The following is a 23,809-nucleotide window of genomic DNA, read 5'->3' as shown; positions in this document are numbered from 1 at the left end:
GTTGATACTTGAATTTAGAAAATGTCGGTACGCTTGACAAATCAGGTACAAAATTACAATCAAAATCAGTTCCTAAAACTCGAATTACAATAGTCCCCCGATGTGGAAGATCTATCACTTTTATAAGTAAATATCTGCTTAAAATTCTAAGAACAAAATTCTGGCTAAAAAGAGAGGACATCAAAACTGAAGACCGAAACCCTAATTTATACTCAAATCCTTGCCTTGAAAATTGCCTTGAAAATCTCATAGTTAGCGTTCATTTAGGATGGTTGGTTGAACGAGAAAGATGGAGCCTAGAGAGAAATAAGGAGGACATGGCTTCGTGGCGGGTGCCACATCTTTTAGGTGGTGGGCGCCACATCTTTGTTTCGTGGCAGGCGCCACATTTGCTTGTGGTGGGCGGCACACTTGCTTGTGGTGGGCGCCGCACTTGCTTTTTCTTATTTTTCTTTCCTTTTCCTTTCTTTTTTGCTCTTTTTTCGCTTCACTCGAACAAACACTTCTTATTTGATAAATACCTGAAATAAACACAAAATACGACATAATGCTATGGAAAATAAATAAAAAGCAATGCAAGTCAAGTCAAATATAAGATACAAGTTCACGTTATCATACAACAACCAAGAAAAAGTAAAATTGTTGAGATTCATTAAAAGATAGGAAGAAACTGACATAATGTGATCGGATGTAATCTATATCTTCTTGTGGAAAAGGTGTTTGGTCACTAAACACCTTTAATTTGAACAAATTCTAAATTATGGTAACCTAAAAACAACAAAATTAAAGATTCAATCCCAACATAAACCTTTTAACATTAACATTTTACTGGCTAAAAGCAACAACATTAACTTAACAAATATAAATAAATTACATGTATATGGATAAAGTTAATATCTTAACCCATTAATTACTAATTCCTCTGGAGACAATATCATACATATGTTTCATAACATATAATCCACGCGAATATCCATTGAGTTATTTTCGTGACTACAAATTATTTTTATATAGTTATTAATACATACAAAGCACATGAAATACATTAGCGAAAATAAAAGAATATAAAAAGGACAAATAATATTTATTTTTGGGAAAATGAACATTTTCTTTTTACCTCTTATTGCACGATGCACAAAATTGTATCTTTCCATGGCCTTACATGTTGGTAAAAATTAAACATGAATAAACATTATTCAAATCTAAAAGTAAAATTTGAGTATTTCAAATAATACATTACCCGCTCAAAACGTCAACTATCGATAAATCAAGATCATAGTGCATTACTAGAAAAAGTACCAAACAAATGACAGAAGGTACAAGGTAACCTTTTGGTCAACAAAATAGGAACAAAAATATCGCAAAAAGAAACAAACAATATCAACCACACTACTACAAAAAAAGCATTTTATGTTGGTTGAAATCACGATTTTATCTCAGTTTCACATATGAGGTAACAAATAACGTTATAATAACTTGCCACTTTATTTCTTGGTTGTTGTTCCATCGAGGGAAAAGTTGTATTTGGTCATTTTTTATCCTCAACAGCAACATTTTTTTGTTTTCAAAACTTTAAAGCGCGCGCCACATGCCATATGTTTGTTTGAAATTAAATTTGAGGGATAAAACCTATTTTTTTGTCATTTAAAATTTGTTTTAAATCTCAATTTGACTGACCTGTACTTTTTTAGACTAAAAGTATATAAAAATTTTGTGACAGAATCAAAACATTTTATTTTATAATAGAACATAATTAAATATACAAATAATACTAAATACATATATCCAAAATAGTACACCAAGAGAATTTATGTACATATTTGAAAACATAATCATACAATGTTTTCCCTTTAGTTTTTAAAATTTTAAATGGTTAATAACTAACATTTTTCATAAAATTTAATTAAATAAATCAAATGTCACCACAATTGAATTTATCGGCCTTGGTGAAATATTTTATTTATAAACAAGAAACACAACTTAGATCGTCTATTATGTTGCCATTTTTTCATTTCATCATAGAGAAACCATTTGAACTCTAACATATTCCGCGCTGAAAGACCATTTGAACCCTAACCATAGTTTCATTTTCATTAATGAAATGAAACACACACATCGTTCTTGGCTTAACGTACAAAGTTATCATTATCGTTCTTGACTTAACGTGAAAAAATATCATCATTGTCGTTCTTGGCTTGTCGTGTAAAGCAAAGAAAAACGCAGGAAACACAAAGGAGGAAGACGAAAAATCTTACAAGAAAGGAGGACAAGGCTCATAATATTTAGATCTTTTATTTATTCATCACATTTCTAGTATGTAAACTTTTCACCACGCATGTATAATAAAATATTGATCTATAATGTTATTATTGTTGATATTTATGTTGTTGTTGTTTATGTTATTGATGTTGAATTTGTATGTTCTTGTTGTTTATGTTATTGATGTATTCATGTTTATGTTCTTGTTGTTTATGTTTATGTTGTTGATGTTAATATCGAAGAAGAAACACAAGATGCTGAAAATACTGAGGAAGTTGAGGAAACTGTCTATGACTACCCGTTGGCAAAACATAGGCTGAGAAGAGTCATCAAACCACCTCAAAGACTTGGGTATGCAGATTTCATAGCTTATGTCTTAATCGCTACAAGTGAGGTTCTAGATGAATAATCTAGAGACTATAAGTAAGTTATGAGGAGTCAAAATAATATTGAATGGATGAAGGTCATGGATGATGAAATGAAGTCTCTTCATGATAACCACACTTGGGAACTGATCAAGAACCTGTTGGAGCCAGGTTAGTCAGTTGTAAGTGGATTTTCAAAGTTAAGAAAGGAATCAAAGAAGTGACATCTATCGCGTCTCAAAAAATGAGAACAAGACTTAGCGAAGCGCAATCACACGCTCACAAGATGAACTGAACATAGTTGCCACCAAACTTTATTTATTCCTAAAAAGGAAAGGGGAAATATCAATAAAAACCAAGAAAGAACAACAATGATATTGGTCGTCGTAACCAAATCAGGGTTCGGGAGACGATTACGCAAGGGGAAGGTATTTACACCCCTCACGTCCGTTGTACTCAACAGAAACAATTAGGTTAGTTTTGCGCATTAGTGTTAGCTTAGAAATTTTAGGCTTCTCGAGTTATTAAGAGGCTAAGAAAGAAAAGAAAAGAGAAAATATTTTTTGGAATTTTTATTAATGTGTCTGACAAGATTTACAAATCATTCTCCTACGTATCTCCGGATGCAATAGAGAACTCAAGGCTTGTCTAGTTCTGGGTAGAAAAGTTTATTAATGTGCCTGACAAGATTTACGAATCCTGCTCCTACGTATCTCCGGAAAAATACAGAGATAGGAGGGTAAGGATCTATCACTACACTGATTGTTCATAACCATCCATTAGTAAAGAAATTCCCCATCACCTCGAAATAGATCTTCTTCCCAAATCCTCTATGTTTCCCAATTCTTCACGTCTCTTCACGATAATGTTTTTCCAGTTTTTTTTTTCTTCTCTATATCTTTTCTTTTTAATTTTATTTTACTATTCCCCCTCCTCTCTTTTTTCTCTCCCTTCCCATAATATAATAATAATAGTAATCATAATGACTATAATAATTATAATAATAATAATAACGGTAATAATAATAATAATGATAAATCATATTAATTTCTGACTTTTCGTTTTTTTTGATTTCATACACTAAAGAAATTCCCAAAATTAAATAACACAATTAATTATCCCAATTAAATAATTATTTAACTTTAATAATAAAATAATGTCACACAAAATAATTATTTAAATAAATATTTAAATCAATTAAATATATTTCTAAATATTTATTTAAAATATTAAATTAATTTCTACACTCCCCGTTCTCAAAATCAATCAACCCTATTAATGATAAAATTACCAAAATACCTCCAATCATCATAAATAGGTTATAACATCAATCAATTCACACAACAAATACAAAAACAATTAAAAATAGTAAAATTTCTAAGTCGAGGCGTTACATGAGGCATTGAAAGATTCGAAGTGGATGAAAGCAATGAATGAAGAGCTGAAGTCAATCGAAGTAAATAACACTTGGTCACTTGTGAATTGTCCAAGACAAGAAGGCAATCGATGTGAAGTGGGTATACAAGGTGAAGTTGAATCCCAGAGGTGAAGTGACTCGACAAAAGGCGAGCCTTGTGGCGAAAGGATTTCTTCAGAAAGAAGGAATCAATTTTGATGAAGTTTGTGCACCTGTTGCTAGGATCGAAACAATTAGGTTGTTGTTGGTCTAGCAAACATGAACAACTGAAAGATGTGTCAGATGGATGTGAAATGTGCATTCCTGAATGGACCCTTAGAAGAAGAAGTTTATATTGCACAACCAGCTGAGTTTGTGAAACAATGTGAAGAAAGAAAGGTGTACATGCTACATAAAGCCCTGTACAGACTTAAACAAGCTCCAAGAGCTTGGAACAAGAAGATAGATGGTTTTCTAAGGGAGAAGGAATTTGTGAAGTGCAAATCTGAACATGTAGTATATGTAAGAAGAAGCAAGAGTGAACTGCTTATACTATATCTCTATGTAGATGACTTGTTGATAACGGATAGCTGCAAGAAAGAGATTGAAGACCTCAAAAATGGTCTCAACAAGGAATTCGAAATGTCAGATATGGGTGACATTTCATATTTCCTTGGCATCGAATTCTACAAGAGTAGTAGAGGTTTGATGATGCATCAAAGAAGGTATGCAAGCGAAATACTCAAGAGATTTGAGATGCAAGATTGCAACCCAACTTCGACTCCAGATGAGCCTAGATTATAACTATCGAAAGATTCAGATGAAGATGATGTCGACCCAACCCAATATAGAAGACTTATTAGGTCACTTAGATACCTTTGTCATACAAGGTCTGACTTAGCATACAATGTAGGTATGGTGAGTAGGTTCATGCAGAAGCCAAAAGTATCACATCTAGCAACAGCGAAGAGGATACTAAGGTATCTAAAAGGAACTCTCGACTATGACATTTTGTTTCTTGCAGCTGATGAAGGAAAAGAATGCAAACTAGTGGGATACACTGACTCAAGTTGGTGTAGTGATGTTGTGGATCGAGAATCCACAACTGGTTATGTGTTTATGCTAGGCGGTGCACCAGTTGTTTGGAGTTCGAGAAAGGAGTCAGTAGTGGCATTATCGTCATGCGAAACAGAATACATAGATGTTTCCCTTTGTGCATGTCAAGCAATGTGGATGGTGAATCTGGTCGAAGAAATAACAACGAAGAGTCATGGAGCAATTGCCATGAAGATCGATAACATGTCAGCTATCAATCTGGTAAAGAATATAATAGCACATGGTCTAAGCAAGAACATCGAGATGAGGTTCCATTATCTTCGAGAGTAGGTAGCAGATGAGAAGATGAATGTGGAACACTGTAGAGCTGAGAATCAGATTGCAGATATCATGATGAAGGGATCGCAGGTCGAAGTGTTCAGAAGACTAAGAGCTACGATGAACGTAGATAACTTAGACATAATGAATTAAGTGATGTGTTGAATTGTAATTCCTTGTGTCGAAAGGTTTTTCGACAGAAGCAAGAAAATATCGAATTACCTACTGTGTTGAGTTGTGTTACTATGTCGAAATGTTGAAGCATGTTCCTTTACACAGGATTTCGACTTAGGCATATTTTAATAGTGTTAACTATTTTGGGCTCTTATAGTTTAAGGTTTTGACTTGAGGTCCAAGTTAACCTAAATTGATAACACTACAACAAACAAGACCTTAGACAGCGCTTTTTTTAGCCTTAGACAGCGCTTTAAAGCGCTGTCTAAACCTCCGCTGCTAAAGGTTTAGACAGCGCTTTTTTAAATCTTAAAAGCGCTGTCTAAGCCCCCCCCTTAGACAGCGCTTTGGCCAAAAGCGCTTTATAAGACCCTCTTATTTTAAATTTTTTAGGTATACCTTAGACAGCGCTTTTGAAAAGCGCTGTCTAAGCCCCACCCCCTTAGACAGCGCTTTGGCCAAAAGCGCTTTCTAAGACCCTCCTATTTTAATTTTTTTAGGTATACCTTAGACAGCGCTTTTCAAAAAGCGCTGTCTAAGCCCCCCCCTTAGACAGCGCTTTTTCCTAAAGCGCTTTCTAATCCCCCCCTTAGACAGCGCTTTTTACAAAAGCGCTGTCTAAGGTATACGAAAATTGATGGCATATAGAATGGGGTTGGTGGGGTTTTCCTTAAAATAAATTATGCACAAGTTTCATCAAAATATAACTGTCAATATGCATTGATGTCAAAGAAACTTGCAATATAAAAATACAACTGTCAATATGCCGCATCAGTTAGTACAAAAATTACAACATAAAATGCACATGAAAGGATCAGACATACACCTATTCTTCACAAGAGAAAGGCAAGACAGACCACTTCAGAATAAAATATGCAACAACAAATTGGAATATAAATTTACAACAATTAGAACAGCCATAACTTATTGTGGCAATGCATGAAGATAGCCTGCCAAACACACAACAATAATAAGTTAAACATTTACAATACATTAGGAAATAACCAGATTTATTGCCAAAAGTGTGCCATCTCTCCGAGTGAACAAGCACCGCAAAACTTCTTAGATCCTAAATCACGCTGATGAAGTTGCAAGGCTGCTGTATATTCGTTTCAAACCAGAACATGCAACACGAAATCTTACCATGCTCGTTGAGCTTATCTGTAAAGAACCATAAAAACCCTTAAATAAATGAAGAAAACGTTGAATCATACATGAAAAAGGCTCATCAACTGAAATCAACATTTCATGTGTTATACACGCATTAGCTCTCACCTTAGGACAAAAGCGAACGTCAAGAGTCTCCAACAAAGTGCACTTTGAAATAGCAGCCTCAACAGCTCCCTCGTCAATGTTGCACGACTAGAATTTCCAAATTACACCAACCCAAAAATTATATTAGAAAGCAAATAAATATAGCACAAAATTGAATCAATGGATGGGCTGCATGACTAAATCTAAGTAATACAATTTTAACAATATCATTAATCATATATTTCTCAATCTGTTAGGTGAGAACCATTTCCTAAGTGGTGGGGTAGTAGGGGTAGGACTCACATGAATTTCACACAAGAATAAAGAGTATTTACAAAAGAATTTATCTGATAATGTGTTGCTACAAGCATTTCTCATGTAAAAAAAATTTAAAAGTATATCAAGAACAATAAGATGTGATTGCAAAGAAACAACAATTATGATGTGCATGGATAAGGTTAGAAATTGGCAGATAGGAATAATAACCTGAAGGAATAGATTGGTCAATCTTGGACACTCTAGCTACAAAACTTCCAATGAAGAACAGTGGCTGAAAAGATAAGTAACACATTACCATCTGTTATGATGACAGAAACCAATCAACATTCATTTGGGCAGTAAACAATACCTTAAATTAAGCCAGCATAGGTTGAGACAAGCTACATCAACCTCCTTCAAATTAGCAGACAGAGAAAGGTTTAAAAATAGTAAATGGGAACAGTGTGCTGTTGATGGGATGAAAACCTTCCTAATGTTAGAACAACCCACACAATTCAGGTTCTGAAGTAATCGGGTGGGTTGCTCGCTTGACACGTGGATATTTTCATAGGAACTTGCAATGGATAGGACGCTTACGCCAGGTAACTCAGGAAAATTCCCTCGACTGTACCCCCAGTTTAAATCATGCATATTCACACAGCCATTCAAACTCACACGTGTAAGGTGAGTGCAGCAAGAAAGAAGCTCTTCTATGGCCTTCTGACACAAAGTTCCATAAGACAAGTCCAACTCCTGAAGAGCTGGTAAAGCACCCCCCTTGTAAAGAGGTTCAAGTGATGAGTCAGTGAGAAATTTGCATGCCTGCAACTTTAATACCTTCAAGAAACAATAATGACAGTCAGAAAAATACAGAATAATTATGAGTCTCATACATCACTCCATAACCTGTGGATCAAGGAATGTGTAAGTAAGTGTCTAACAACATTGCATTTTATTAAACAAAATAATCTTAGAAGTTTTGCAGACTATTCCCCCCACTCTTTTCTGTCCCCTTCTATCTCTCTTTTTCCAATCAGTGTCTGCATCTTCATTGCTTCAGGGGCAGGAAGCAATGGAAAACCAAATATATGGTTCTTTTCAATTCCAAAAACATAAAATAAAAAATTAAAAGTATCAAAAAGTTTAACAGATGGAAAACCATCTATTCCAAGATATGCCATCACCTCCAAATTATCACCAGTACAGTCATGAGTGAACCAATTAACATCATAACCACATTATGCGTTGATAAAACCAAACTACATTTAACAATGGGGAAAATGAACCAAATTCAGGTTCGCAAAGATTAGAAGGGGGGAATTTTCATCAGTACAGTTGTGTGTGAACCAATTAACATCATAACCACATTATGTGTTAATAAAATCAAAATTACATTTAACAATGGGGAGGATGAACCAAATTCACGTTCACAAAGATTGGAGGAAAAGTATGTTGGAGAATAGCCATCCAAGGCGCAGCGGAATTTAAAAAATTCTCCATTTAGTGATCCTTACGAATGGGCATGATCAGTGATAGAATCGTTACCTCTTGTGGCGATTCAAACCTTTGGTGCAGATCTCTGATTATGATCAAAACCTTTGATACAGATCCACGGGGCGATCACGAACGTTGAACGATGACAACGTCTCTACTCAGTCCACACGAACGGATTCCTTCAATCGCAGTGCTAGCTGTTATGAATGAAGGCTTTGAGTGAGAGAGAGATACGAAATTCCAACTCTTCAGTTGTGTTGTATTCCCATACAAAGCTTCTGCACAAGAGCTCTATTTATAGAACCACTTGTGTGGGCTTCAAGCCAAAAAGCCCACTTAAGTGCATTTTGGCCTATATCTCATAATATGCCAAAATCACTTAAGTATTTGGTACCTTACCATATTTCGTATTCTGCTTAAGTACACCGTACCTTACGATGTTCCTTAATTATTCTATCTCTCATCAATCCGTCCTTTGTGTGTGACCCTATAGGTTTTCGCGGCGTTGGCAATTATATTAAATCACGCATTTAACATAATAAACAGTGAGCGGTATCTAGCAACACATCACTGCTACCCAAGTCACGAAAATGTCATGTGATCTGACAAAACCTCCTGTGATAATAATTATGTGTATAATTACCCCTTTGCCCTTATGTCTATATTGAACACAAGGTATAGACCGTGTCACCCTTGTCCAGTTCAATATTGGGCCCATAGACATTTATCCTGTTACGCAGGATTGGCAAATTCCATCTAGGACACTCATGTCCCTCAGCATGCTTTGTGGAGTACCCATCAACTGTCTTTATGGTTATCCAGTTACGGACAACGTTGGATCAGCAATAAAGCACTCGACTCTACATCTAGGATCCATAGTGGTTTCAGGTCGAAGAGTGGTATACACTATTATCACCATGAGAATAACTTATGACACTTTGCATAACTTTCTATATAGTATTCTCATAGCGGGTCAATCCGGTATAAATATTACTCCTAATATTCATACCTATGTTTAAGACTTGATAACTCTTTATCCATGATCCATGAGATGTGATCATCAATCTACAAACATAATAGTCTTAATGCTTTAATGTTATCCCACTTCACATTAAAGCTCGACTACGGATACTTTAAGAATAATGTCCTTATGTTTAATGTGTTCTCATGATTAAGTCACACTTAATACATTAAACGGACTATCTATTCTAGGGACTTTATTATTCAACCATAATAAAGAAAATGCCTTTTATTATTAATAAATAATTCGATACAAGTACCAAAAGTATTGGCCTCTAGGGCTTACACCAACAAAGTAAAGGACTGAGTTTCCTTGGATAGACATTTTATTTAAGCTCTCATTCAATAAGCTATTTTAGAGTTTTATTGTGTTAAAAACAACTAATGGACATGTCACATTATTTCCAGCTGTATCCAATTCCAAACACTAATACAAGTATTTAAATCCTAAGATAGGCACAAATGAGCTCTTCTAAACAAGTTGTGTGTATGTGGTAATATAATAACTTCCCTATGTTTATTAAACTAAACAACCACTTTCTATATTTTTTTTTGGGTGGTGGGTGGTGGGGGGGAGGAGGTTCTCAATGTACAATTTGTAATATGCTAGACACTCAAATTAAAATATATGATATTTTTACCTTTAGCTGTGAACAAGAGTCAAAAACAGGCTGCAGATTCACCAAGAAAGTGTATGATAAGTCAAGAAGAGCTAAATTTGGGAGCCACTGCAGGGAACAGAGTCCATCTAACCCGATCGACGGGCATGACATCAATATTAATGACTCAATTAGTGGACATGCACGGGTGGTAGCAGACAAGCAATCATCAGTGAGTTGACTGTAATTCAAAATAACAAACATCAGTTCATACTCCATACACAAGCAGGATAACCAAGAAATAACAAAGTATCACCTGCAAAAGGAAGCATCAAGAGATGTCAAGAGAGGACAATTAAGGGATGCTTCAGACAGACCGCCACATCCTTTCAACTCAAGTGAGACCATTAGCATCGCTTCAATGCGGAGTATGTTTAACTTTGGGCATATTCCTAAATTTAGAGATCGAAGACCAACCTAAGAAATGAAGAAATATTGAAGAACATACCGCAAGAAATGAAGAACAGTAGAAACGAAAAATGAAGTCAACACCCAAATGTCGAGACACGTACGATTCTTCAAACACGTTCAATGATTGAAACCGAAAAATGGAAGTGTATTCGTGTTCGCTGTTATGGTTTTCGCTGATAGGGTTTCAACGTTCGCAGGAGGGAAAACAAAAGAACAGAGAACGAAAATTGAAATGGAGTCTGAAATTTTATTTTAATTAGACCTTAGACAGCGCTCACTACGCCAAAAAGGTTTTTTAACAGCGCATCTTAGACAGCGCATTTAAAAGAAAGCGCTGTCTAAGGTTAAAATAAAAATAAAACACGGAAAATGTTCTAAAAAAATAATGAAAGCGCTTTTAAATATAGACCTTAGTCAGCGCTTTTGAGAAAGCGCTGTTTAAAGTCTTTCAATTAAAAAAAAAATTAAAACCAAAACATCATCTTCATAGCTTTTCTATTATCAACCGCAACAATCGCATCTTCACAATCAGAATCTTCAGAAACCAACATCATTTCACGGTTCCAACAATTCCTCAAAATCAAAACCGACCATCCAACCCCAAACTACAAACAATCCTCCGATTTCCTAACTTCACAAGCCAAATCCCTCTCACTCCAATCCCAAACTATCGAACACGTTCCAGGAAAACCCTTAGTCCTTCTCAAATGGACCGGAACAAGCCCAGAGCTTCCTGCCATCATGCTCTACTCTCACACCGATGTTGTCCCCGCCGAACACGATAAGTGGGATCATCCTCCCTTTGAAGCCCATATGGATTCTGAGGGAAGAATCTACGCGAGAGGCTCTCAGGATATGAAGTGTGTTGGCATGCAGTATCTTGAAGCTCTTCGCAAGCTTAAAGAATGGGGTTTTCAACCCAAACGGAGTATTTATTTGGCTTTTGCTCCTGATGAGGAAATTGGTGGACATGATGGTGCTGAGAAGTTTTCTCTTTCTAGGGTTTTTCAGGATTTGAATGTTGGTATAGTGCTTGATGAAGGTATAGTATAAATAAACACTTATAAGTTATAAGCTGATTTTATAATTCATTTCAACATTGTATTCACTTATAAACACACAGGGTTGGCTTCTCCGGATGACTATTACAGGGCATTCTATGCAGAGAGGAGTCCGTGGTGGCTGAAAATCAAGGCCGTTGGGATTCCGGGACATGGGGCCAAGCTTTATGATAACTCTGCTATGGAGAATCTTTTGACGAGTATTGAAATCATCCGAAGGTATCGTGCCTCGCAGTTCGACTTGATCAAGGCTGGCTTGAAGGCCGATGGGGAAGTTATTTCTATTAACATGGCCTTTTTGAAGGCTGGAACTCCATCACCAACCGTAAGTCAATATTCCATCGAAGTTATCAAACTTGTATTGTTTAATGTAAAAATTTATAGCATAGTTGTGTGACGTTATACCACAATCTTTGATATTGCAAACAAGTGCTAATTGAATTGTGTTGCAGTTGGGGTGACCAGTATAAAACTTTGACATTGCGGTTGCAATCATGGTTGTAGACAACGATCTAAAACTTTATGTAATATATAAGATTGATTATTCCATAAAATAGAATAGAATCAAAAACATTTTCTTGCTCGACATTGTTTTCCTTACTATATCAATATTCTTTTATACATTATACAAGAGTCTGTCAACTATGCTATGCTTACCTTTGAAGTGATACTTCATTTCACATGTATGTGTGTTTGCACGTTAAGAAATTCCAGTAATTGTCATGGTTGAATCCCCCCTAATGATTCTATCATATCTTTCTTTTGCTGTGCAACAGGGTTTTGTCATGAATTTGCAGCCATCTGAAGCAGAAGCTGGATTTGATATTAGAGTGCCACCAACTGCGGATACAGAATCACTGGAGAGGCGAATTGCCGAAGAGTGGGCTCCTACTTGGCGCAATATGTCTTTCACCGTAAGCATCTACTTGGAAATATTTCACTATTTCTGCTAATAAGTGTCTAGTTCGTCTTTCACTTATTATCAGTATCTCTCAAAATTTCCTAGACAACACGGTTAATTATTTTATGACTTTCCTCTAGTTGAGAACAAGTTACCTTTTATTTGATTCCCCTCTAATATATTTTAGCTCGGGCAGTTCAAACAAAAGGTGTCTGGGTGTGATGCATCCGGGAAACCAGTCGTCACCAAAACCGACAGTTCCAATCCTTGGTGGGCATTGTTAGAAAATGCTGTCCAAGAGGCTGGTGGGAAACTTGGCAAGCCAGAGATCTTTCCTGCGTCCACGGATGCAAGTTTTTAGTCATGAAGAAATCGGCGTCACCGTTGTCAATACATATACGGAGATCTGGATTTAAGGTTTGTAGGCGTCTAATTGATTAATAGTGTGAAATTATTGAGTCTATTTTGTAATTTTATTGTCATTGCTTAAGAAGTCTATTACTGTGGTATTTCTTTGTCATCTGATTTTTTTTATTCAAAATTTCCTTATTTGTCCTTACAGATTGTATTACTGCTTCGGTTTGTTCCGCTGCTACCATTTAACATGTTAAATTATCTCTTGTCGGTGACTCCTGTTTCACTTGGGGAATACATGCTGGCTTCCTGGTTAGGAATGATGGTACCGTCTTCTCCCTTGAGCAATTATATATCGGGAATTATCCTAATAAATTCCATTGTGCTTTACGATTTATAGGTCGTTTAGACCTGATTGAATTTCTTCTAGCAATCACTCTCTTGCTAGCTGTTTGCCGAAAGATGCATAGGCTCAGCGATGATCTTGAAACCTTTGAAAGCTATCTTGATTACTGCAGTATGTTAATGCTTGATACTGTTTTTATTGCAGCCAATAACACTGGCACTTGTATATGTCGGAACAACTCTTAAAGATCTTTCGGATGTAACACATGGTTGGAGCGAATTCTCCAAGACTCGTTGGGTATGAGATACTGTCATAAATTACTTATCTTAATGTCTTTAAGGCACTGTAGTTTGTCTTATGCTTGATTTCGTTCTCTTGTCGATGCAGGCATTTATCATTATCGGTCTCGTAGTATCGGGTAAGTTACATTGTTTTTCATATTTTTCATTTTGAATTAATGTTTTAGTTAAGAAGTTCTGTACTCTAAGTTGGGATGTTTTGGGTTATGTGCAGTGGTTCTTATGATATGTGTTACTAAAGTTGCAAAGTCTGCTTTGGATAAAGCCTTGGCCGAAAACGAAGATATCGACATCGACGGGGTTACATCATCCTCGCCAGAATTACCCATTGTTGCTGAACAATCATCAGAGCTTAACCAACCTCTCATAATTAAGATAGATTCTAATGAAGACAATCATGAAAAGTAAATTCATTTTTTGTGTAAATTCTTTCTTCCTCTCCTTATAGTTGATTTTTTTTCCATTGATGTTCAAGAGATAGCTACCAGGTCTTCATATTTGTTTGTGATTTGTACAGTTCCAACATTAGAAATATAGTCTGTGACAGGAGTTTTTAATTCTACCATCAAGATGACATTATTGACTATGACAAAAAAGTTCATGTTGTTATTAGGAGGGTTTTAGAAAGCGCTTTTGGCCAAAGCGCTGTCTAAGGGGGTGGGGCTTAGACAACGCTTTTCAAAAGCGCTGTCTAAGGTATACCTAAAAAATTTAAAATAAGAGGGTCTTATAAAGCGCTTTTGGCCAAAGCGCTGTCTAGGGGGGGGGGGGGGGGGGGGGGGGGGGCTTAGACAGCGCTTTTAAGATTTAAAAAAGCGCTGTCTAAACCTTTAGCAACGGAGGTTTAGACAGCGCTTTAAAGCGCTGTCTAAGGCTAAAAAAAGCGCTGTCTAAGGTCTTGTTTGTTGTAGTGGCTTTTGTGGAAAGCGCTTTCTAAGGTATGCCTTAGACAACGCTTTCCAAAAGCGCTTTCTAAACCCCCCCTTAGACAGCGCTTTTGGTTTTAATTTTTTTTTTAATTTAAAGACTTTAGACAGCGCTTTATCAAAAGCGCTGACTAATGTCTATATTTAAAAGCGCTTTCTAAAAGCGCTGTCTAAGGGGGGGTCTTAGACAGCGCTTTTAGAAAGCGCTGTCTAAGACCCCCCCTTAGACAGCGCTTTCATTATTTTTTTGGAACATTTTCCGTGTTTTATTTTAATTTTAACATTAGACAGCGCTTTCTTTTAAAAGCGCTGTCTAAGATGCGCTGTTAAAAGTCATTTTTGGCGTAGTGTAAATAGAGGGAGTAACCCTTATTGTCGTAATGAAGTGAATAGAGCATTCATAACATTGTAATTCACGGTATTTTACAGTTGCAAAGTGAATAAGAAGTTTTCAACAGTTTGTGGACAGAGAGAAACTCTGCAGAATTTAATTTTTCTTCTCCTTCATCGTTCTTTACTTTGTTTCTTTCTCCATTGTTCTTCTCTTTTCATTGATATTGTGTGAGTGATAACAATCTTGTTCATCAAGATTGGTTGAAATTCTCTATAGATTTTGGTAGATTTATAATAGTTTTTTGAGAAGTGTGGAAAGGTTATTGTTTGATACCATAGTCTCGAAATTAAATATAGAAGAATCAAACACAAAAAATATATAAATCCTTTTTATAGCTAAAATAGGAAAAATAATCTAGTAAATCTTAAACATGCTATCTAGTTAGGCATAGGTCTTCCTAGACAAAATTGTGGTAATTATCGCATTCAAGGTTATTCCAATCTCTTGAAAAAACTAATGCACCAAAAGAACTTCTACATAGTATCCTCCATGCCTTTCCTGCAAAATATACACACCAGAAATCAAAACAGAACCAATGAAAAGGAAATAGGAAACATGAAATACAATCTACATTCTATCAAAACAAAACTACTTACAATTCTCTACCCAAGTTACTTGCAAAAGTTGAATGCACATTTACCTTCACAAATCTATGATAGATTTCTCTGCAGACGGTGCATTTTGAAGCAAGAAGTCGTCTATTCCGCGAGGTATTGGTGAAGATCCGTGCTTTTTTATTTTCAATGACTTCAACTTCCGTAGGTAACGGAAATCAATATTCCATAAATCAGGAACTAAGTATAGAATCTAAGCAAACGAGGGTTTAGTGTAAATAAAGATAAATATAAAGCAAATCAAATTAAAACGAAAAATAATTCATAAACTAAATTAAAGTACCTCAAGAGTCCTTGAAGAGACCGTCAATGATTCGACAAGAGCAAGTTCGGTTAGCCAATTGAGTAGAATCAATGGATAATTTTCTAGGGATAACCTTATTTGTACATCAATATTTACATGTGTGATAGAAGAGAGATTGTTATGGCTGTTGCTGAGTTTCTGAAGAGGATTGCCGGTAAAATCAAAGCTATGCAGATTTGGGGTAGATAACTCAAATTTGTAGTTGTAACTTGGAATCATTCTTATTGTTAAATTAGCAAGAGTGGCGCTTGATATGGAGAGGATATCTTCATCATGAACTTTACAACAATCAATGATCAAAGTATTCAAACTTTTCAATGCGGAAAACGGTTCAACATAGCCATCATCACCACTGCTTCGAAAGGCAAAGTACCGAATAGACAGGTTGGTTAATGACTGAAAATTAAGAGAATTAGGAAATATTGTGCGACAACAACGGCGTAATGAAGTAGTAAGGTTAAGAGACGTTAAAGTATGAGAAGAAAAGTAGGAAAGTGGAAAGGGTTCGGTAGTACAACCCATCCATATATCCATTATCTTGACATTGTGTGAAAATGCATATTTTATAATCCTTTTGAGTAAACGATGCTGGATATGACTCTCGCAGTAAAAATCCAGAGCTTGCAGTGCGGTTTTCTTATCGCGTAGAGAAAAAACTCGAGACACAAATCTGTTGAAAGCAGTAAGAGACTTGAAGCAACAATAATCCAGGGAAAGAACAGGAAGATTTTTCCATAGATTCTTCCATCTTTTGGAGAAGATGCAAGTTTGAACGGCATATTTGGTGTTCAAAGTGGATAATATGTGAATTAAAACACAATCAGGTAAATCACTGAGTCTGTCTGGGTCGTAATTTCGTCTCCTTGTTTTCATTGTCTCTGAATTTTGTAACGAGAGAAGGAACTCTGCTATAAGCAAGGTGAAGAGTAAACAAAACGTTAGGGTTTATATGCTAGAATCTCTCTATATTGGTTTTAAGATGATTAGGTCAAAATCTTTCCACATTTAAGTATGGTCTTATCTTATCTTTCCACATTTAGGCATTATTATTATTATTATTATTATTATTATTATTATTATTATTATCCATCAAAAAATCCATCCAATCCATCCATTACATAAAAATTAATAATAATAATTTTTATGTAATGGATGGATTGGATGGATTTTTTGATGGATAATAATAATAATAATAATAATAATAATAATAATATACCTGTTAATAATAAACACATAATTTATGTGCATGTTACTATATTTAAGTTATTATTTTCTTAATTAATTTTTACATAAATAATTTAATAGAGAAATAATAATACAAGTAAGAAAAAACATTTGAATAACTTAATTTTTCACATGAGATGTTAGTTACATCTACTATTTTTTTATATGATATTTACATATATTTATTGTCAATCAAACATTTTTCTGATTCAATAGTTCCTAAACGTAGAGAGCAACATATAAATTTTTACGGAAATTCTTATTGGCGCCATTAAAAGAGGGTTAGGGTTTTGTTCATAAATAATACATTTGTTGAAACATATTAATTTAAAATTTAAATTTTTTAATAAGGATTGACCTTTTATTTTCTTGATGTTGTTTCTAACTGGAAAATTAAAGGCAGGCTGATCAATGAACAAATAGAAGCAACAGGAATCTGAGGTGCATACTTTTTGCCAAATAATTGGAATACAAGTATCATCATATCATGGATGAACTATGACAATAACATTTTTTCTTAGAGAAATCTTTTCACTAGTTAGATAGTATTTCTAAGATTCTATTTTGACAAAATTATTGTTCCTGTAGTTCATTTTCCTTTGCCTATTTGAATATATTTGGTTGTTAAGTTGTTCAATCATTCTTTGTTTGATTGAACATCGTATGAGTTATAGATTTAGTGGTAAATCTGTCTACTTTCACGTGATGCAGAAATTTTCTTTCATTGCACAAACACAACAATAAAAAGAAAGCATGTACACATGCATTTCCTCAAGTTCTTCATTCCACACCTCTTTAAACAAAGAGGAGACTTCAGTTTCTTAACTTAACCTAGTTTACTTTTTCTTTTTATCTTCCGATTCTCCATATTCTTTTCCTCTCTTTTGGATTTAAGTTGTGAAATAAGCTTATAAATCTTGTTTTTGTTTCTAAGTTATTTTCTTCTAACTCTCACACCTATGAGGCACTATTACATAAAATTCATTTTACAACGATTAGAAAAATGGATACTAATACGGTGAATATTTTTTTTAATTATCCAATTTTTTTTAAAAAAAATCAAAAATAACTAATTTTTTTTTTTCTTCCAAAAATGGTCATTTTTGGCCCTAAAATGAACTAAGACGCCACCCTAGTTGGCGCCTACCCTTAAGGGGTAGGACAAGTCGCCACTAGGAGTGGCGCCTACCCTTAAAATGATTTTTTTTTTTAAATTAGTTTTAATTTAATAGTTTATATTTACTATAAATTATAAAAATTTATATAATTTACAAGATATATATATATATATATATATATATATATATATATATATATATATATATATATATATATATATATATATATATATATATATTAATTTAATTTATAAGTAATTAATAGTATTTATAAATTTTTGGAAATTCTAATTCAATTTAATACATGTAAATAAATATGGGGGCCTTCCAATGTTGGGCATACCACTGGTGGTTGACTTTTTTTGAATGCCAAGGTTCCAAAGACATATGGGGGCCTGAGATTTCTTGATGCATTCCGAATTGCAGCTTGACACGGTCACTTTGGTGCATCTCCACAGTGGTGAACCGCATTATGACCGTTTTTACTGTCCAAACAGCTGCATCTTCGGGGTTGGGTTGATGTTCCAATCCCAAATATGGCCTCCAAATAAACTGCAAAGAAAAAAGCAAATATGTTATTTATTGAGAATGCATGATATTAATAAATTAGTTAGAAGATGAGTGATTTAGTGGTAATACATCTTGTGCTCGGAGACGATCCAAGAGTTGGCGATAAAATATAATTTTATTTTTGGGGGTAAGACTGTAATCCAGTCCGGTTGTAATGAACCTAAACAAAAAAAGATAAATAATATTATTTACAAATATTTATAGAATAAATATACAAAATGAAATAACATCATAAATTTACCTAGTTGCGTAGGGGAAGGAGTAGACGTTAGGATTTTCTGGGGCTAGCCTCGGCAATCTCCACCACCCCCATGTTTGGAGCAAAAAAGCACATCCAGAAAATGTACAGTGGTTATTTTGTGCATTTTTACACAAAGAGCTATATAGGAATGCCAATACAGCAGAACCCCAACTATACGTGCTTATTCTATCAATGTCCTCAAGCAAACTCAAGTACATAAAGTTTATGCTATTTCCCGTCCCTTCGGGAAATAGCAAGTTCCCAAACAATAACATAATGTAAACCCGGGTTTTTATGACTTTTTCTTGTTCGGACGAATCCTCAGTCAAAGTTATGGAGTCGTGGTACAATTGGAGGCTCGATAGTTTAATACCCTGACCCCTAGCTTTTGCAGACCCCTCACCCTCGACCAGATCTACCCCCAATATTTAAACATATATTTCGTTGGGCTGTTGAACATTTCCAGTCACAGGCTTACCATCTATTCTAAGACCCAAAAGCATGTACACGTCCTCTAGTGTGACGGTACATTCACTAGTTGGTAGGTGAAAAGTGTGTGTCTCTGGTCTCCAACGTTCACACAGAGCAAGAATAAATTTGACATCAATTGTGGCATTTACGACATGCATAACATGACCGAAACCCGCATGCTCTATGTAAGGTACACACCATGGGTCTGGATAAGGCATAGGGTGTGAACGTTGACGAAATTTCTTGGGATCCTTTAAAAACAAACAATATAAAAAATCATTAGATTGGACTTTTAAAAAACAAATTATAAACATACGAAAGAGGCAATGTTCAAGAAAAACTTACGAATGAGGCAATGTTTGCCCTAGTGCCTCTGTGTTCTTGGCCCATGGTAAGAAGAGACATGATTGCAATGTAGAACGAAGCTTGGTGGATGAGAAGTTTCGCCGGAGTTCTCTGAATAAAAGTGTTAGTGGTTGATAAAACTTGCAAGAATGACCTTCTATTTATACTCGTTTTCAAGTAGATTGAATATGCAAAGATGTGACACGTGTAAGGCATGTGCGGGAATCTTGCAGAATAGGTGCAGGCTAGGTGGATAGGTTGGCATGCATTGGTACAGATTAGGTTGCACTTGTCTTGTCTTGGGGAAGACTTGGTGGAACTTGATGATGCAAAAATGTGACACGTGTAAGGCATGCATGGGAATCTTGCAGAATAGGTGCAGGCTAGGTGGATAGGTTGGCATGCATTGGTACAGATTAGGTTGCACTTGTCTTGTCTTGGGGAAGACTTGGTGGAACCTGATGATGCAAAGATGTGGCACGTGTAATGCATGCGTGAGAATCTTGCTTTGAATATTATTTTAGTACAACAACTTTAGAAAGTTTAAATTGGTTTTTAATTCAATTTAGTTAATTTTGTTTAAAATAAATAATTAAGTTTAAATAAGATTGAATATTATTTTAAACACATAATGGAAAAAAGAGGTAGTTTAGTATTGGAAGCGTGACATTCAGTATTGGAAGTTCAAGAAGTTTAACTTTTCGCTATGGAGTTATTCACTTTCAATTTGCACATGAAGATGTGACACGTGTAAGGCATGCGTGGGAGTCTTGCAAGCTAGGTGGTGAAGACATTTTTAGAAAAATAGGGTACTCGGATGCTTTGAATATTATTTTAGTAAAACATGTTTTAGAAAGTTTTAATTGGATATTAGGTTGGCATTTGATTAGGTGGGAATCTTGCAGACTAGGTGGTGAAGACATTTGATTAGGTTGGCATGCGTGGGAATCTTGCAGAGTAGGTGCAGGCTAGGTGCAGGCGAGGTTGGCATGCATTGGTACAAATTAATTGGAGTTGTCTTGTCTAAGGGAAAGGCTTGGTGGTAGTGTTGCATGCAAAGATATGAGACGTGTAAGGCATGCGTGGGAATCTTGCAGACTAGGTGGTGAAGACATTTGATTAGGTTGGCATGTGTGGGAATCTTGCAGATTAGGTGCAGGATAGGTGCAGGCGTTGTGCAGGCTACGTTGGCATGCATTGGTACAAACATTAGATGGATAGGCATGCGTGTAGAAGGCTTGGTGGATGTGTGAGTATAAGTATTCACACAAAATTTCACAAAGGTATTCACAAGCTCCTTCACAATATCTTCACATATATCTTCACAATATCTTCACATATATCTTCACAATATTTTCACATATCATGGCATCTTCATCATAATACAAAATCAAAGCTCACGTCAATGGTGAGACTTATGAATGTGATATGTCTGGCTTCCTATTTAGAAACACCGATTGCACTCGTTTTTGTCTAAATAGAGGAGCTGACTTCTCTTATCTGAAAAAAAAGATTGAGTCCAAACTTAGACAACTTGTGTCCCAAATTTTTTACAAACAACCTTTTTTTTCTTCTGAAAATAGCTCAGTCAGGTTTTATAAGAAATTGATTCAAAATGACATGGAGGCACAATACATGTTTCGTAACCATGAGTATTCTGGTTACGACTATATAGTGTTGTACATTGTGTTGGAACAATTCCAACCAACTCAGAATATTCAGTCACAGGTTATTGATCCTGTGGTTGATGATGAACAAGACGTTGAACACCCCGTTGAAGACGATGTCGTTGATGATGCAGAAGACGTGGTTGATGACTTGGTGAACCGTGATTCCGAAGACGAAGACCAAGTACAAATACCTATAGCGCAACGGTACTCACCTCCTGCCCACTATACAACCCTTAACTTGGGCGAAGATGAGCCCTCATCAGATATGTTCTACAACCCTTATATGAGGTCTGATGAGGAGTTAAAGAAGGGTGACCAATTTCGGACCAAGGAAGAGTGCCTGTTAGCAATAAAAAATTGGCACTTGAAAAACTGTGTTGACTACGATGTTAACAGATCAAACCCGGAAAGATACGTTATTTTATGCAAAAATCCGGAGTGTGGGTTTAGGTTGATGGCATCGTACAAGAAGAAATATAACGCGTGGGTGATAGGGTCCATTTCTCAAGCTCACACTTGTGTTAACACAAACATGGCACAGGAATATCACAAACATGCCATTCAATAATACCTCTTGTTGAAGCTGACCCGTCACTCAAGGTCAAAACCATTATCTCCCATTGTGTTGTTGTTTTCAAATATACACCGTCGTACATAAAGGCTTGGTTAGCGAAAACCAAGGCTATTGAACTGGTATACGGTAATTGGGAGGAATCATACAAACAACTTCCGCGCTACCTTGTTGCACTACATTTGTATTCACCTGGGACGGTTTCTATAATGGAGACCTTGCCGGAACAATCCCCTGACGGAACTTGTCTAGAAGGTAATGGAATATTCCATAGACTTTTCTGGGAATTCCGTCCCTGCATCATAGGTTTCACATTCTGCAAGCCGCTTATTCAGGTCGATGGAACTTGGCTGTATGGGAAATATAAAGGATCGTTACTGATGGCGGTCGCACAAGATGGAAATTCTAATATTTTCCCAATAGCCTTTGCATTGGTAGAAGGAGAAACGGCTGTTGCTTGGAGTTTCTTCCTTAAGAATCTCCGAACGCATGTGACTCCACAAGCTGGCATCTGTGTGATTTCTGACAGGCACTCTTCAATAGACAGTGCATACAATAATCCAGCAAATGGTTGGCATGACCCCCCGTCTACCCATGTCTACTGCATCAGGCATATTGCTCAAAATTTTATGCGGGAGTTCAAGGATAACTTCTTGAAGCAACATTTGATAAACGCGGGGTATGCATTAAACCAACCTGGATTCCAATACTACCGCCGGGAAATAGTGTTGGCAAATTCTGATGCAGGGAGGTGGATCGATAACATTGACAGAGCAAAGTGGACTAGGTCATACGACGATGGGGTGAGGTGGGGCCACATGACAACAAATCTTGTGGAATCAATGAACGGCGTCTTTAAGGGCATACGTAACCTCCCGGTAACCGCATTGGTGAGTGCGACCTATTTTCAGATGGCAACGTTGTTCGTAACAAGAGGCAGGCGCTGGCATGAAGTGTTGCAGACGAGTCAAGTATATAGTGATGCCTGCATGAAGTTTATGAGGCAGGAATCTGCCAAAGGCAGCAGCCATCGGGTTACGAAATTCGACCGCCATGGCCACACTTTTAGTGTTAAGGAAACAATTGACCACAACCAAGGGCTGCCCAGACAAGAGTATAGGGTCCTAATACCAGACCATTGGTGCGACTGTGGTCAATTTCAGGCCTATCGTATGCCTTGTTCCCATGTCATTGCAGCGTGTTCACACAGCCACTTCGATGTATTATCGCTAGTGTCTCCCATCTACAAAGTTGCAACATTGCTCAATGTATACGACAATCCACTACGCCAAAAATGACTTTTAACAGCGCATCTTAGACAGCGCTTTTAAAAGAAAGCGCTGTCTAAGGTTAAAATTAAAATAAAACACGGAAAATGTTCCCAAAACATAATGAAAGCGCTGTCTAAGGGGGGGTCTTAGACAGCGCTTTCTAAAAGCGCTGTCTAAGACCCCCCCTTAGACAGCGCTTTTAGAAAGCGCTTTTAAATATAGACCTTAGTCAGTGCTTTTGATAAAGCGCTGTCTAAAGTCTTTAAATTAAAAAAAAAATTAAAACCAAAAGCGCTGTCTAAGGGGGGGGTTTAGAAAGCGCTTTTGGAAAGCGCTGTTTAAGGCATACCTTAGAAAGCGCTTTCCACAAAAGCGCTGTCTAAGGTCTAATTAAAATAAAATTTCAGACCACAAAAGCGCTTTCGTTCTCTGTTCTTTTGTTTTCCCTCTTCTTCACTCACCTCA

The 23,809-nt window shown here is 36.1% G+C and overlaps 3 protein-coding genes and 1 pseudogene across 3 annotated transcripts; 2 read left to right on the top strand and 2 right to left on the bottom strand.

The window, feature by feature from the left end:
• Positions 1–6,288: 6,288 nt before the first annotated feature.
• Positions 6,289–10,670, bottom strand: LOC127081579 (F-box/LRR-repeat protein 15-like; annotated as a pseudogene).
• A 468-nt stretch (positions 10,671–11,138) lies between these two features.
• Positions 11,139–12,987, top strand: LOC127081578 (uncharacterized; the record flags this gene model as incomplete). Its single annotated transcript, XM_051021823.1, has 4 exons — positions 11,139–11,706; positions 11,788–12,050; positions 12,502–12,639; positions 12,814–12,987. Coding segments are annotated over 4 exons (1,143 nt in total), but the record flags the coding sequence as incomplete, so codon positions are not given.
• A 151-nt stretch (positions 12,988–13,138) lies between these two features.
• Positions 13,139–14,182, top strand: LOC127085700 (uncharacterized). Its single transcript, XM_051026196.1, has 4 exons — positions 13,139–13,305; positions 13,531–13,623; positions 13,714–13,744; positions 13,840–14,182. Exons 1-4 carry the CDS (start codon positions 13,231–13,233, stop codon positions 14,031–14,033), a joined length of 393 nt encoding a protein of 130 aa, XP_050882153.1. The 5' UTR covers positions 13,139–13,230; the 3' UTR covers positions 14,034–14,182.
• A 1,405-nt stretch (positions 14,183–15,587) lies between these two features.
• Positions 15,588–16,736, bottom strand: LOC127081577 (putative F-box/FBD/LRR-repeat protein At1g78760). The gene is made up of 2 exons (XM_051021822.1): positions 15,843–16,736; positions 15,588–15,752 (listed from the first exon to the last, which is right to left on the bottom strand). Exons 1-2 carry the CDS (start codon positions 16,734–16,736, stop codon positions 15,588–15,590), a joined length of 1,059 nt encoding a protein of 352 aa, XP_050877779.1.
• Positions 16,737–23,809: the final 7,073 nt, after the last annotated feature.

The sequence above is a fragment of the Lathyrus oleraceus genome, chromosome 5 (genome assembly GCF_024323335.1).
Source record: "Lathyrus oleraceus cultivar Zhongwan6 chromosome 5, CAAS_Psat_ZW6_1.0, whole genome shotgun sequence".
Taxonomy (NCBI): domain Eukaryota; kingdom Viridiplantae; phylum Streptophyta; class Magnoliopsida; order Fabales; family Fabaceae; genus Lathyrus; species Lathyrus oleraceus.
The sequence above is the reverse complement of the archived record's forward strand: the minus strand, read 5'-3'. Positions and strand labels throughout refer to the sequence as shown.